The 17,011-nt window shown below is 37.6% G+C and overlaps 1 protein-coding gene across 4 annotated transcripts; it reads left to right on the top strand.

Annotated features, from left to right (window-relative positions):
• Positions 1-433: 433 nt before the first annotated feature.
• On the top strand, positions 434-5,153 carry LOC110890688 (2-oxoglutarate-dependent dioxygenase DAO). Of its 4 annotated transcripts, none has more exons than XM_035975646.1 (3): positions 434-843; positions 1,723-2,044; positions 4,747-5,153. In XM_035975646.1, the coding sequence occupies exons 1-3, from the start codon at positions 503-505 to the stop codon at positions 4,999-5,001; spliced, it is 918 nt and encodes a 305-aa protein (XP_035831539.1). In that variant the 5' UTR covers positions 434-502; the 3' UTR covers positions 5,002-5,153. The 4 variants fall into 4 exon arrangements, with proteins under 4 accessions (XP_035831539.1, XP_021994001.1, XP_021994003.1 ...); XM_022138309.1 differs by lacking the exon at positions 4,747-5,153 and adding an exon at positions 2,142-2,585; XM_022138311.2 differs by lacking the exons at positions 434-843; positions 1,723-2,044 and adding exons at positions 2,775-3,171; positions 4,352-4,658 and having other exon boundaries at positions 4,747-5,145.
• The last annotated feature ends 11,858 nt before the right edge of the window (positions 5,154-17,011 follow it).

Here is a 17,011-nt window from a genome sequence, read left to right on the forward strand (position 1 = left end):
AGAAATTCATTGATTTAACTTAAAGAAAATGTATATACGACACAAACTTGTGTTCAATTCAAACTTGTGTTCCATCAATGGTGAATATATTATGGGGAAATTTATCATGTGTAGTGGACGTTACCTACTTGTCATATCACCTAATAACTAAGAGGAAATTCATTAATGGACATTATCGAGGGGTACATGCAAGAATGAAAGAGTTAAAACACTTTTTGTTAGACAATCACATTACTCAATAACCAAACTAAACACGATTTTCCTCTTATGTACTTCAAGTCGGTGAAAAAGACAACAACATAAAAACTAAAGTCCCACTAAGTATCTAAACCAGTACACACGTATGTTATTGCACAAAACAAACAAAACACCATTCTATTGTCCTTGTCCCCCATCGTCTTTATAAACAAACAACTCACTCACTAGCTTAGCCCTCCACACAAACAAATAAACAAATAACTCACTCACTAGCTTAGCTCTCCACACAAACAAAAATTCTAACATGGCCACCAAATGTACAATCCCAATAATCGATTTTCTCAATTTACCCAACCAAATGTCCAACCTTATCGCAGCTAGTGTAGAGTGGGGTTGTTTCCGGCTGATCAACTTCCACAACATCCTTCCGGCGACTCTGATGTCCGATATGAAGGCTGTGGTCCGATCTCTGCTTGATCTACCCGTCGAGATTAAGCAGCGGAACATCGATGTTATTGCCGGTAGCGGGTATATGGCCCCGACGTCTATAAATCCGCTGTATGAGGCCCTAGGGGTGTACGATATGGCGTCTTCTGCTGACGTGGATAAGTTTTGTTCTCTGTTGGATGCATCGCCTCATCAAAGGTATCATGCTATCATTTCAGTCAACGGCTACAATTTCTCTGCCTGATATAAGAAATAATTTCAAAATAATTGTGCATTAATAATAATCTTTTAGTCTAAATATGCGAAAATCACGATTAAAGTTATATACATTATATAATATTTCTATAATGGTTATTATTTATTATATATAAAATTATAATAAAAATATACGTTATGTTATATATAAAAACAATAATTACAAAAATATATAACATTTATTATGAATGCATATAAATTAATTAATAAATAATAAATGAGCTTTAGTCGAGGTTGGGCTTGACTCGTTTACATATCCCTAGTATAACACTGGGTATACATGAAACTATATTGCGTATAGATTCATGTGTCTATTGTTAATTGCTTGTAGCTTCAGCTCAAACTTAAATGAATCCGCTCGGCTCAAAAACCTTTAACAAGCTGAAAATGAGTTCAAGTTAAACTCGGATAAACCTCTAGCCAAATCGTTTATATTTTATAGCATAAACAACTTTGCATTTTTGTTGCACATATATTAAATATAATATTTCTTGCACATATGATACCAACATAAATGACGAATTGATTTGGTTTTAATTTAAAAGTTGAAACCTTTTATATAACCTGCACAAATGCAAGCCAAACAGGCAAAATATGAGTGAGCTCACCTTGGCTCGAGCTCAACCGAAAATTTAAAAGACTTAGATCGGCTCGGCCTGTTTATTTCTGTACCAGTGAGCTATATTTGGGCTAGTTTCAATCGAATTTTGAGCTGTGAGCTATTTAAACAACCTTTTCCTCATACAGATTTGATATATAGTAAAAGTACCACATATTCAGATGTGTAGTAATCATATATCTTTTATCATTTTCTTATAACAGAGAGACCATTATGAGATACGCTGAAGCAGTACACGAGCTTTTTGTGAGGATTGGAAAGAAACTAGCTGAAAGTCTAGGGATAAAAAGCGAAAGTATTGGGATAGAGAATTGGCCATGCTTATTCAGAATCAATAAATACAATTTCACCCCTGAAAGTGTTGGATCACCTGGTGTCCAAATACACACTGACTCAGGTTTCCTCACCATCCTCCAATACGATGAAGGCGTTGGCGGTCTAGAAGTCATGGACACGTCCGGCCAGTTCATCCCCGTCGAACCATGGCCCGACACCCTTCTTGTTAACCTCGGTGACATGGCAACGGTCTCTCTTCAAAGTTCAAACAACCATTTTAGTTTTTTCTTTTTTATTTCAAATTTATTATCGGTTTTGTGATAATGGTGTGTGATCATGCTTGAAGGTGTGGAGTAATGGAAGGCTACGCAATGTGAAGCACAGGGTGCAATGCAAAGAAGCTAAGATACGAGTGTCAATTGCATCATTCCTTTTGGGCCCAGGAGAGACGGTGGAGCCTCGACCAGAGCTGGTGGACGATGATCATCCTCGTTGGTATGTTCCTACTACGTATGAAGATTACAGGAAGATGAGGCTCTCGACGGAGTTGCAGGCGGGTGAAGCTCTTGATCTCTTGCATTATACACCAACAGTTGACAAGTGAAAAACCGTGTGATTCAGTTTCAATTGGGTTTTCTTTGTTTATTGTGTGTTTAAGTAGAGTTAATGAACGTAAATTATGTAATTGGTTTAGAATGTTAGAAAGTTGTGGAGGCTGAAATATATGACTGTAATGTTGACATTGAATATTGGTAATGAATGAATATGTAATGGTAGTTGTTTGTTGTTATTAAATCTGTGGTGATGATCCTGATTTTGTTGTATTTGAGTGTTGTAAAGATGTTGGAAACGAACCTGTCGAAGAAAAAGACAACATTAAAACTGAAGTCCCACTAACTGTATTCTATTGTCATACAACTGTCCCCTCCTTGTCCCCCATCATCTTTAATTCTTTATTATATATAATAATAAACAACTCTCCACACAAATCTTAACAAACACAAACAATAAACAAGTCTCCACACAAATCTGAACAAACAACACATGGGTACAATCCCAACAATCGATTTTCTCGATTTCCCGAACCAAACATCCAACCTGATCGCAGCTAGTGTAGAGTGGGGATGTTTTCGGCTGATCAACTGTCACAACATCCTACCGCCGACTCTGATGTCCGATATGAAGGCTGTGGTCGGATCTCTGCTTGATCTACCCGTCGAGATTAAGCAGCGGAACCTCGATGTTATAGCCGGTAGCGGGTATATGGCCCCGACCTCTATAAATCCGCTGTATGAGGCCCTAGGAGTGTACGATATGGCGTCTTCTGCTGACGTGGATAAGTTTTGTTCTCAGTTGGATGCTTCGCCTCATCAAAGGTATCTCTCTCTCAGATTTTATGATCAATACAGTTGACTATGATTTCGGTCAACGGCTACAATTTCTCTGTAGAAATAACCTTTTAGTCTAAATATGCGAAAATCACGATTAATATTTCTATAATAGTTTTATAGTTATTATTTATTATATAAAATTATAATAAAAATATACGTTATGTTATATATAAAAACAATAATTACAAAATATATAATATTTATTATGAATGCATATAAATTAATTAATAAATAATAAATGAGCTGAGCTGAGCTGGAGCTTAGTCAAGCTTGGGCTTGACTCAGTTACATATCCCTACTTAGGATAACACTCGGTATACATGAATCCATATTGTGTATAGATTCATGTGTCTATTGTTAATTGCGTGTGGGATTGCTTAGCAAGTGAGCCGAGCTAGCTTCAGCTTCAACTTAAATGAATCCGCTCGACTCAAAAACTTTTAATAAGCTGAAAATGAGTTCAAGTTAAACTCGGATAAACCTCTAGCCAAATCGTTTATATTTATAGCATAAACAACTTTGCATTTTGTTGCACATATATTAAATATAATATTTCTATACCAACATAAATGACGAATTGATTTGGTTTTAATTTAAAAGTTGTGACCTTTTACATAACCTGCACAAATGCAAGTCAAACAGGGAAAATATGAGTGAGCTCACCTTGGCTCGAGCTCAACCGAAAATTTTAAAGAGTGAGATTGGCTCGGCCTGTTTATTTCTGTACCGATTTTGAGCGAGCTATATTTGGGCTAGTTTCAATCGAATTTCGAGCTGTGAGCTATTTAAACAACCTTTTCCGCATACAGATTTGATTTGTGTGTGTGCTGTTATTTGCGAATGGAATAATATCAACAGTGGTGAAGCTTGACCCGAATGACCAGAGGGGGGGGGGTCGAAAACGTATATACCCAAAAATATCTATAGAATCGGGGGGTCGAAAACGTATATACCCAAAAATTTCTATACGAAAACTACATATATAACACTACTGGGGCGCCCCTCCCCGCCCCTTCTATTCGCCATTAAATATCAAAGATTTAGACAGATAAAGTAAAAGTAGATATACTACTAGCACATATTCAGATGTGTAGTAACTATATTCTTTAATCATATATCTTTTATCATTTTCTAATTGATTTTATAACAGAGAGACCATTATTAGATACGCTGAAGCAGTACACGAGCTTTTTATGAGGATTGGAAAGAAACTAGCTGAAAGTCTAGGGGTAAAAAGCGAAAGTATTGGAATAGAGAATTGGCCATGCCAATTCAGAATCAACAAATACAATTTCACCCCTCAAAGTGTTGGATCCCCTGGTGTCCAAACACACACTGACTCTGGTTTCTTAACCATCCTTCAAGACGACGAAGGCGTTGGCGGTCTAGAAGTCATGAACAAGTCCGGCGAGTTCATCCCCGTCGAACCATGGCCAGACACCCTTCTTGTTAACCTTGGTGACATGGCAACGGTCTCTCTTCAAAGTTCAAACGACCATTTTAGTTTTTTATTTTGTTTCAGATTTATTTATCGATAATGGTGTGTGATCATGCTTGAAGGTGTGGAGCAATGGAAGGTTATGCAATGTGAAGCACAGAGTGCAATGCAAAGAAGCTAAGATACGAGTGTCGATTGCATCATTCCTTTTGGGCCCAAGAGAGACGGTGGAGCCTCGACCAGAGCTGGTGGACGATGATCATCCTCGTTGGTATGTTCCTACTACGTATGAAGATTACAGGAAGATGAGGCTCTCTACGAAGTTGCAGGCGGGTGAAGCTCTTGCTCTCTTGCATACACCAACCTTTGACAAGTGAAAAACCGTGATTGAGTAAGTTTCAATATGTAAGGGGAATAAAAATGTCAAGATGGATAATTTGGATTTGATGGTATGGTTTTGGATAGTATAGTTTTGGATAATTTATGAATCGGTTGGCACCCAGAAGCAAGTTATTATGTTGGATTGACTTATGGTATCTATGGTAAGCAATAGTTAGAAAATAGAATATAACTAGTATTAAGTACCCCGCGTTGCGGCGGGGATGAACACCGATGTCACACTTCTACCAGCAATCACCAACACAAAAGTTGCGGCATGTTAATGCGAAGAAATTATACCGAAACGTATAATATATAAAAGAATAACTAAGTCGATCTAGGACCCGCACGTTACGATGAACCTGTCAAACGGGAAGAAATAGACGACGTAAAAATGTTTAACCACACACGCACGTTGCACTGTGTTAACTCGCGAATTTTGAACGAAACGTAAAACGAAAAGTTTGCAAAAAATAAAAAGTATAGAGGACCAAAGCTGAAGTAAGTTGTGAGGTTAAATTGCAAAATATGAAAAGTTTTAGGGTTAAAAGTAAAAGAGTTAAATGCCATTTTAGTCACTGCGGTTTGGGTCATTTTGCCACTTTAGTCCAAACTTTGAAACGTTGCCATTTTAGTCCAAATAGTTTCAAGTGTTGCCATTTTAGTCCACTGGGTTAACTCCGTCCATTTTTTATGTTAGCTAGAAGGGTAATTCGATCATTTTATATGGATGAATTGTCATTCTAGTTAACAGAATTACATATAAAATGACCGAAATGCCCTTCTAGTTAACAAACTAAAGGGATGGAGTTAACCCAATAGACGACTAAAATGACAACGTTTAAAACTATTTGGACTAAAATGACAACGTTTCAAACCTTTGGACTAAACCGGCAAAATGGCCCAAACCACAGAGACTAAAATGACATTTAATTCAAAGTAAAAAAATTAAATAGTTTTGAGTTAAAAGTAAAGATGAAAAGTTTTGTGGTTAACAGTAAAAAAAATCAAATAGTTTTAGGTTAAAAGTAAAGAATCAAATAGTTTTGGGTTAAAAATAAAAAGTTAATTTTTTTTGAAAAACTCACAAAGCACAAGGTACAATACCTCTATGCCTAAAAGTGTTGGAAATTATAGCATTGAGTAATTTGTGCTTGGTATCTTTTATAGATAAATCCTTAATCATTTGTTAGCTAATTACCTACAGACTTAACAGAGGTGCCAACTGTGTCGAGTTGGCAATAGTTTGGGTTGACAGGTTGAAATTGGCAAACCGAACATGACCTAGATATTTAATCATGTCAAAGATATCGATCCAAACCCATCATGTAATCTAAACACCACCTATTTAATCTATTTATCTAAACGGGTCAAATATATTTATAGGTCAAAACTTGTTGGCCGTTGTAAATACAAGCTGTAAACTGATTGTGAATGGGTTGTTAATAAGTTGTAAATGGGCTGACAGGTAAACGCCGGTGAAATTATTACCTTCCTGCGTTTCTATCTCTTATTCTTTCAAGAGTAAACTGCAATTTGCGTCCCTAATCATGTTGGTCGGAGGTCGAGTCCCCATAACGTTTTTTTTTTTTTTTTTTTTTTTTTTTTTTTTTTTTTTTGCTTTTTGAGTCTCGCTCATATAAAAAGCACTACCATTTGAGTCCCCCAGGGCAACTTCTATTAGTTTGACCAAGGTTGACCATTTGTTTTAGTGTGAATTGTCCATTTTTCTTGTTTGTAATGCTTGTTAAAATTTGAGCCCTAGATTTTGTAGTGTTCTTTGCTGCTTCTTCTTTAAGTTGATGAAAGAAACCTAGAATTAAGAAATCCAACTCCACATCAACAATGTCACAAAGATCAGTGTCTCCAAACTCAGACGCTAATTCATCGAGAAAACCCAATCGTAGGACCAAGCCATCAGACATCATCTATTACTGTGGTGCGTCTACTTGCTACAAGTACTCAAGGAGGAGTATAGCCAATCCAGATCGTTGCTACTTGTGCTGTGTTAGTGTTCGTTTTCAAGAATTTGTATTACGAAAATGTTTAATGTTGTTATTTGTAGATGAGCCATGACACTGCTTTAGATTTGCACAGTGTAAAATTATCATGTATAGCTCAACAGTTGGGAGGATGTGGACTCAGACGGTGGGATGATAAAGTCCCTTGTCCTGGGTGTGACAACGTCATCCCACATTGTTGACGCTGATTGAAAAGAAAGATGAATTTGCAATGAAGAAAGCTAAGGAGGTCATGGTGTTGAAGATGTTATTGGTGTTCAATTGGGTTTTCTTTGTTTATTGTGTGTTTAAGTAGAGTTATTGAACCTAAATTATGTAATTGGTTTAGAATGTTAGAAAGTTGTGGAGGCTGAATTATGTGACTGTAATGTTCACATTGAATATTAGTAATGAACGAATATGTAATGGTAGTTGTTTGTTGTTATTAAATCTGTGGTGATGATCCTGATTATGTTGTATTTGAGTGTTGTAATGATTTTTATGTATTATGGTAGCCTGCTTGTCACCATAATCAAGGTGAAGATGTTGGAAACAAACCTGTCGAATTTCCGAAGTGTCATAGAAGTGTTGAAAGTTGAGGATGCAAAGGCTAGAAAGGAAAAGGATGTTATCCTAGCTGAAGAGTACAAGATGGAGCCAAAGGACTATGATCTGGAAGTATTGGAAATGGCATGAGACTATATGATTGAACCAGAGGATGATTGGTACCATGATCCATACCCAGCGGAGCATTCATTAGATTTCAAATGGTCAAATGATGATGCACATTGGAAATAAGCCTGTAATATGTTTGTAGCTTATGCACTTTGCAACGCTTAAGCTGTATTTACTTTGACTTTGTAACGAATGTTGCTGAATTATAATGATCAGCAAGGTTTTTAAGATGCCTATGTTGTTCCCGTATCATTACTGCATTTGTTTTCACTCACTGTGATTAGGTTTGACCCGTTTTTGTCAAAACCTTGGCTACAAGTGCTAAAAACGGTCCACCTTGCCTGTTGTCTGTAATCTATTTATAAAACCAAACAACTCTCAACATAAACATTCATAACAAAGTCAAACCATCCAAAGTAAAATTGCCTACATAGGCATACAAAACGTGTCTAACCTTAAGAAATTGTCTCAAACTGCCCACAAATTGTCTTAAACTTAACATACTTTAACATAGGCATACAACCAACATAAAAGTGTCTTAACAACCTAAACCACCTCATGGAACCATCTTCACTGTATTAATGAGGCTGACTTGCACTGGGTGCACCTTGTGTACCATTCTGTGAGTACTGACCATTGTTCCCACCTTGTCCCTTACAGCTTCTCATGTTCTGGCCTTGGTTACTACTCCTTCTACAAGTGGATGGTTTTGCCCTTCCAGGTCATTTCCCCCGGTGGAGAAATTAGCTGCAACTTCATCTTCACCAAATGCCTTCCTTCTTTTCTTTTTGGGCCTATCAACCTACAAACAATTATACAATTATAATTTCATCAGTCAAATTTTGGAACATCCTATATGTAGAAGTGCATGTAAGGTTACCTGCCTATGGTGTTTTGGAGGAGTCAATATAGTTGGACATCTTGATGGTCTCCAATTGTCTGGCACATGGATTGGTTTTATGGCATTCTCGTAAACCTTTTTCCATGTATCCAACCAATACACCTTTGATATCCACTCTCCTGGAATACATGCCCTGATATCATTTCTAGCCATGTCCCATAGCAGCAGCAACTGCATGTTTACATGGCATTCCCGTCAAATCACATTTCCTGCAAGTACATGTTTTCTCCTTTACATCTACCACACACTGAGATCTTGTACTGTTCAATTGGTAATGATCAACATCCACCATCAACACGGTCAGCTGGAATGTCTCTTTCTTTATATTGTTGAACACCTTAGTAGCATGGGGAGTTAATGGTTCAATTATTTAGCAATAATTTTCTTAACATTCACAATTCATTTGGTCATGTAAACTATTAGGAACTCCAAACAGGTAATTATTGGTTTGTTTCTTCCTCCAACTAACTGCCTATTGAACACCTCATATATGTTGTTCAATAGGATGTCACACTTAGCCCTGCCACTGAAATGAGAATGACACCAAGCTTCTGGTGGGATCTGTTGCAGCCATTCATGGAGTTGAGGCTCAACCTTTGTCACCTCTTCCATTGCATTTTCCCAGTAAAGCACAAAAGTCATATGATATATTGTAAAATACTTTTGTTTCTAATGTAAAGTTTTTATAGTTTTTGAAGAGTTTTGTATCGTTTTGATTGAAATTTCGCATGGCACTTAGTCTTTTGTGTTTTGTAGGTGTCCGGATGGAAAAAGGAAGTGAAAATGGGCAAAAACAAAGAAAACTGAGCTTCCGGGTGCGTCGTGGGTGATCGAGGAAATAAAAAATGCAGGAAATACCCTGTCGCGTTGCGCGACAGGGTTTGGAGATCTCCCTCGCGCTACGCGAGGGTTCCAAATTACAAGAAAAAGGACAAAGATGCCCCTGGAGTTATGGTTTATTACAAGGAAATGCCATCGCGTTAGTTTGTTGCGTTGCGCGACAGATTTATATAACCCCCCCTCCCACACACACACACGACGCGAGGGGCTTAATTTCGTAGAAAAGTTGATTTTTCCCAAGTTAACCAAATATAACCCTAATGGCGAATTTGGGAAGACATATCTGATGTTGGGACGACTTTGGAGATGCTAGAGGCAATTTTGGAAGAGACAGAAGGCAAGGATCAAGGTTTCAAGCAATACAAACGTGATTCGTCGAGTGTAATTCATTTGGTTTCTAGTTTCTTTGATTCCTTTGATTTAGACCATGTTTAGTGAACTTAGTTTGATACATGTCTTCTGTTTTAAGATGATTATTGGCTAGAATTCTTGAACTAGCTAGGTTTATGATGATTACACATGTTTGACTTGTAATAAATTGGTTTTTGGAACTTGATTTGTGGATGAATGATTGAAGTAAAGACTTTGTTAACTCTGATATGATGTGTATGCGCATTTAGACAAGTTTAATTGCATGATTATTATTCCACATGTACTATGTTGAATGTCTTTCAGTTATAAGTGCATGCTAGATCGTCTACTATGTGTTTTCCATTGCTAAAAGGTTTGCTAGACGTAGTAACCCTTAGAATGATCTTTATAAATTGAATAGGTCAAGTATTCAACCAATCTTAATACCCTATGTAACGCTTCGCATTTCTGTACCTTCCATATTTAGAAAGATGTATTCACATTTCTATTTTTGGAAACTTGTATTTGTAATTCATTTCCAATTTTGTAATCTCGAGAGTTTGATCATAACAGAAATACATTTCAAACTGTATGTGTTCAATTCGTACATACACGATACTTACCCGTTTACAAATACACGTTTTATATACGACATTACACGATGTTATTCGATGATTATACACACCCAAGTTCACACATATATTTATACACAATCGACACATATTTACGTTTATTCGATATCTAGAATACAATCAAACATATACTATGTTCATAGCATGCTTAATACCACCCTTTAACCCATAATTTATGCTTAGCATATAAGCTTAATGCATAATATAACCTAACTGATAACGAAAAAAGGGAAAAATGCAACTTTAGCCTTCTGACCAGGCTTACGGACCATAAGCCAAGTACCATACGGTTCGTAAGGACCTCAGGTCTGGAAGTAAGCTGGTAGCTTCTCGAGTTTTTCCTTAATTGCACTTTTTAACCAACTAACCTCCACCTAACCTCATTAAACGGAAAACCCTAATATTACCCTTATAAATAAGCCTCCTCCATACTCTCTTAACCCTTTACACTCTCTCAATTCACTCTCAAGATCCCACAAATGCTCCAAACTCCCAAGTGTTGGCAGATTGTGCACTAGTCCAAAACAATGAGTTTTGGGCCTTGTTCTTCATTTTTCCTCTTGTTGTCTTTCTTCAATCTACTTGGATGACCATCAAGGATGTTACCCAAGTGATACGTGGTCGGAAACCGGTGATCGTTTGTGCTTAAGTTGATGTTTTACATAGCTTTTAATCTTGAATAGCCTACTTTTAATGGGATTTATGTTTTACAGGTCTAAAGGAGTTTAAGGAGCTAATCGGGAGCTAAACGGAGCACCGGGACGCGTATTGGATCAACCGGGGATGGGAAATGAACAAAACCGGGTTAATCACGAAGATTGGATGTGTTTTGCGGAATATTAATGGATTTAAAATGAATATATTGGAAGATGGCATGATAGAGGGCTGAATTACGAGAACGTGGGCGAAAACGGTGAGTAAAACGGAGCTATAACGAAGAAGTTATGAAGAAAACAGTTTCGGACAAAACCGGCAAAACCAGAGGCCGTCGAGGACGACGGGCCTCCGTTTGCTGAGTCGCGAAATCGTGTTTCTTGTTGATCTTTGACGAGTTATAACGTCTTTTTGACCATTTTTCGGGGGTTACGAACCTGGGGAGGTAAAAACACCTCCTTGGAACCATTCTTGATCATCCAATTCATCCCTAATCAATCCTAACACCACCACTAACACCATCTTCATCCTAACCCTAATCAAATCACCATCTCCATCATTCCATCATCACCATCATCCTCTTCCACCTTTATCTTCAAACCCTAACTTCCACCTCTCCTCAAGACTTGAAGATTATGGTTCGGGGTTCGTGTTCATCCTCCGGTGATCGTGCTTCTTCGACTATGAAAGGCTAGTCTCCTCGGTTTCACCCCGGTATAGGTAGTTGTTTAATTTAGGGTTTCGAATTGTTTCTTGCTTCAACTTTGTGACAAATTGTGTTTGATTTTTGAAACCATTGACAATAGCTTACATTTGTTTCGTATTCGTAAATTGTCGAACGATGTTAAAAGTTATGACTTTACGAAATGGTTATGTGTAGTTATGCATTGTCGTGGTTAGATTTTACTTGTGTTGATTACAAAGTGCATTCTTGTCCGTTTTTCGAAACGTTGATAGTTATTGGCACCTAAGTCACGGTACACTAAATCCGCTAATCGTATGCAATTGAGTTGAATCTAAAATTTGTAGAAACCCTAGGTTGGCAATTACCGAAACTGGGTGTGGAACTTGTTTCTAGTTTCTTGTTTCAATCATTTAGTAATTTAGTTTGCAATCTTAGTTAATCAACAGTAGTTTTAAATAATATCAGTTTGTCGGCTTAGTCCGACTCCTTTTCAAAACCTAACAAACAAATAAAAATAAGCAAGCTTCATAATCAATTTGTACATTTTTGTAAATAGTCTAACTAGTCGTACAGGTCATGCGATACTGACCACATGCTCTTCGTGGATTCGATACCCGACTTACCCTAGCTACCTAGGTTTAATTGGGTTTTTGACTGATCGGGACGACACGGTCACGTCAAAATGGCGCCGTTGCCGGGGAGCTAGTGCGCTTAGTATTTCATTGCTTGTTCGATTTTAGTTTAGTTTTTCTTTCTTGTATTTTTGTGATTTTACTTTGGGTGGTCGAGTTTGTTTGTGCAGGTACATGTTTTGCAGGTACCATCTTTCAATATGAATTGGGTAGATGATGATCCGTGTGAGTGTTGCGGAAGCGGAGAGCACTATTTAGAGGATTGCTCTGTTTTCTACGAAAAGTTCAAGCCAATAAGGAACGGGAAGACTACCTCAGCGGATTGTTTGAATATAGGAGGGCGGATTATGAAGATTTCAATGGCCCATCCTCATATTATCCATACACTAGACCACCTCCACCTCCGGAGCAAGAAAATGACGCTTATCAGTCATGCCCTTGTTGTGGAAAAGTTCACATACATGAAGATTGTCCAGTGTTTTGGAAAGATCCAGTGTATTGGAAAGGAAAATAAAGTCCGGTTATAAGCCACATTATCAAGAATACTACTATGAACCCAAATCACCATATTTCTCAAGTTACCGGGAGGAGGAGTATGATGATTATTATAATGAATACCCTCAACCGACATACAGGAAACCACAAGATTCGATGCATTCCAAGCTTGATGCTCTCATGAACATGGTGAAAGAATATCACCAGGATATCAAAGATATGAAGAAAGCGAATGAAGTGAGAGATAAAGCCCATGAAGCATTGGTGGTGCAAGTGGGTCAATTAGCGGAGGAATTAGCCCAACTTAAACGAGACCAAGAGGTTTGGGCCAATGGTACAATAGTAGATGGTGATGTGGTGGAAAAGGTTATCGATCTTCCCAAGCAAGAAAATGAATGTTTGAACCGAGCGGAAGACGTCACACCGCGAGACGAGTCGGATCCGAAAGATGCCCACGTTCATATCCATCCTTCTCCTATACTTATCACTCCAACCAACAAAGTTGGGGATGCGGGTTCGGGTATAAGGATTCGAAGGGTGGCGTTGCAAGACATAGGCCAGTTTAGTAAAAAGCGACCCCAAATTTGTACAATATGCATGCCGAGCAAAATAAAAAGAGAATGGATCCAGCATGCCAAACACCGAGTGTATGTAGGCAACTCGGTAGGAAAATGTGCACTTCGACCACCATGAGAGGCAAATCAGGTATAGTTGTTGTAGAGTTTGTACTATTATTCGATTTATTTTTTTTTTATTTTTTTTTCTTTTCTTAGTTAAATGAACTTTGTGGGTCTGTTCTCTATATAACCCTCACGAGACCTACTCGTCCTCCCGAGCTATCAGGAGGTTTAAAAGGGCTTGTTGCATAAGCTAAATGCAACCGTGATTCCTACGAAAGTGAGTTAGGTTTGTTGTTGTTGTAAATTATTTTCCACATAAATCAAAGTGAAATAACGTATAGCTTGGTAATATTTTCATAAAAGTGGTAGAACTAGGTAACTAACAAATTTTGATGGTTGTGAGAAGCATGCTTCTACACAAGGGTTAAGATTTGTAGGTACATTGGGTTCGTGGGACAACCGCTTTCATGAAGAGGGGAAGAGCACACGAGGAATGAGCTCAAAAATTAGGTGCATACGTTTCTTTTTACTTTTGATTTTTAGTTAGCAAATAAGTGGATTGTAAATTGTATTTTATTTTCCGGGGTGAAATTTTGGGGAGGTTAGCCATGTCACATCCTTTGTGTGATTTAAAAACTCTAGTTCTCACACATTGAGGACAATGTTTGCCTCAAGTGTGGGGATGGGGGAGTTAGTAAAAGTTTTCTATTTTTGACCCGTTCATTTAAACACTACACATTGAGGACAATGTTTACCTCAAGTGTGGGGATGGGGGAAAATTTTCAAAATTTTTTCAAAAATGTCTTTGTTTGAAGTGATCTAAAAAGCACAAGTAACTAAGTCAACGAGGGATGACACAACCCATTTGGTCTATTGTCATGGTCAAGTTCAAACAATTAGCATGACAGGTATTTAGCGGGTGGTTATTTGGGAATAATCCACCTAAGAAACTAGTACATTATGCATATCACATACCATACCCTTATACGTGAGGTTTTGAGCCACTTTTACATCATAGAATTCATATTTATGTTTCTTTGTTTGAGTGGACCATTAGTCACGTATTGTAGAACTTGCGACTTTTGATACGTTTGAGACCATAGACCGAATACAAGCACGAGAATGATTAAGGCATTAGGTGAACCTTTTCTTTTAAAACCATTTATCTATCCTTACCCAAATAAATCCCCTAGTCGCCCACTTTGAGCCTAAACCTTTCGTTTGACAACCCATTTAACACACAACCGTTAAACCTTTTTTTTCTTTTAAACCCGTGTGATGAAAATTCGATTATAGGATTATGTGTTTGTATAGTTGTGATTTATATTTGTGAAAAAAAAAAAACGAAAATTCAGAATATGTTGCGAAAAAGAATAGAAAATCATTGAAAAAAAGTACAAAAATATGAGTTAGTAGTTGTTGAATAAAAGGCTAAAGTTGTTGCCTTGTAGTTTGATGTTTATAGTTAGTTATGTTTAGAATAGTTGTTTTGTAATAAAAATCAAATTTTCATCACCTTAGCCACTTTAAATATCCTATTTCCTACACTTCGCCTAACCCCATTACAACCCTCAAAAGACCTTATGACTAGTACTTAGTATTCGTGTTCGGTGGTGGAGAACGATTGAGTTGCAAGCCTATGCGGGTACGTGTTCTAATCGGTATTGAGTGATTACTTGAAAAGTGCTAATTCATTATCTATTAGCCAAATTTAAAACCGAGTGGAGAGAACATTGTGAGGGGTGTGCATGATTTATTAGTTTCAAAGGCGGGTTAATCTTCGATAACCATTTTATATATGATTATTCACTTTACCGTTAGATATTTCCTAAATTGTAAAAACTTTGAACCAGGTATGACTTTAGACCTTAACTTTAGTCTCGGGGATGGGATGTGTGTTTCTCGTTCGACCCACGTGAAAGTGAAAAACAGATTTGCTTGAGGGCAAGCAAAAGACAAGTGTGGGGATTTGATACGTGGTCAGAAACCGGTGATCGTTTGTGCTTAAGTTGATGTTTTACATAGCTTTTAATCTTGAATAGCCTACTTTTAATGGGATTTGTGTTACAGGTCTAAAGGAGTTTAAGGAGCTAATCGGGAGCTAAACGGAGCATCGGGACGCGAATTGGATCAACCGGGGATGTGAAATGAACAAAACCGGGTTAATCACGAAGATTGGATGTGTTTTGCGGAATATTAATGGATTTAAAATGAATATATTGGAAGATGGCATGATAGAGGGCTGAATTACGAGAACGTGGGCGAAAACGGTGAGTAAAACGGAGCTATAACGAAGAAGTTATGAAGAAAACAGTTTCGGACAAAACCGGCAAAACCAGAGGCCGTCGGGGATGACGGGCCTCCGTTTGCTGAGTCGCGAAATCTTGTTTCTTGTTGATCTTTGATGAGTTGTAACGTTTTGTTTGACCATTTTTCAGGGGTTACGAACCTGGGGAGGTAAAAACACCTCCTTGGAACCATTCTTGATCATCCAATTCATCCCTAATCAATCCTAACACCACCACTAACACCATCTTCATCCTAACCCTAATCAAATCACCATCTCCATCATTCCATCATCACCATCATCCTCTTCCACCTTTATCTTCAAACCCTAACTTCCACCTCCCCTCAAGACTTGAAGATTATGGTTCGGGGTTCGTGTTCATCCTCCGGTGATCGTGCTTCTTCGACTATGAAAGGCTAGTCTCCTCGGTTTCACCCCGGTATAGGTAGTTGTTTAATTTAGGGTTTCGAATTGTTTCTTGCTTCAACTTTGTGACAAATTGTGTTTGATTTTTGAAACCATTGACAATAGTTTACATTTGTTTCGTATTCGTAAATTGTCGAACGATGTTAAAAGTTATGACTTTACGAAATGGTTATGTGTAGTTATGCATTGTCGTGGTTAGGTTTTACTTGTGTTGATTACAAAGTGCATTCTTGTCCGTTTTTCGAAACGTTGATAGTTATTGGCACCTAAGTCACGGTACACTAAATCCGCTAATCGTATGCAATTGAGTTGAATCTAAAATTTGTAGAAACCCTAGGTTGGCAATTACCGAAACTGGGTGTGGAACTTGTTTCTAGTTTCTTGTTTCAATCATTTAGTAATTTAGTTTGCAATCTTAGTTAATCAACAGTAGTTTTAAATAATATCAATTTTTCGGCTTAGTCCGACTCCTTTTCAAAACCTAACAAACAAATAAAAATAAGCAAGCTTCATAATCAATTTGTACATTTTTGTAAATAGTCTAACTAGTCGAACAGGTCATGGGATACTGACCACATGCTCTTCGTGGATTCGATACCCGACTTACCCTAGCTACCTAGGTTTAATTGTGTTTTTGACTGATCGGGACGACACGGTCACGTCACCAAGGTCCACCAAGGTGTGACAAGGTGGTACATCACTTGTATAAGGCTCCAAAGTCATATTCAAATTCTGTTTTATAAAACTTTTACAAACTTGTCTTTTTTCATACTTAACTAGTGGAATTCTTGCACCACACTTGGTCCCAACT

Source organism: Helianthus annuus, chromosome 7 (genome assembly GCF_002127325.2).
Source record: "Helianthus annuus cultivar XRQ/B chromosome 7, HanXRQr2.0-SUNRISE, whole genome shotgun sequence".
Lineage (NCBI taxonomy): Eukaryota > Viridiplantae > Streptophyta > Magnoliopsida > Asterales > Asteraceae > Helianthus > Helianthus annuus.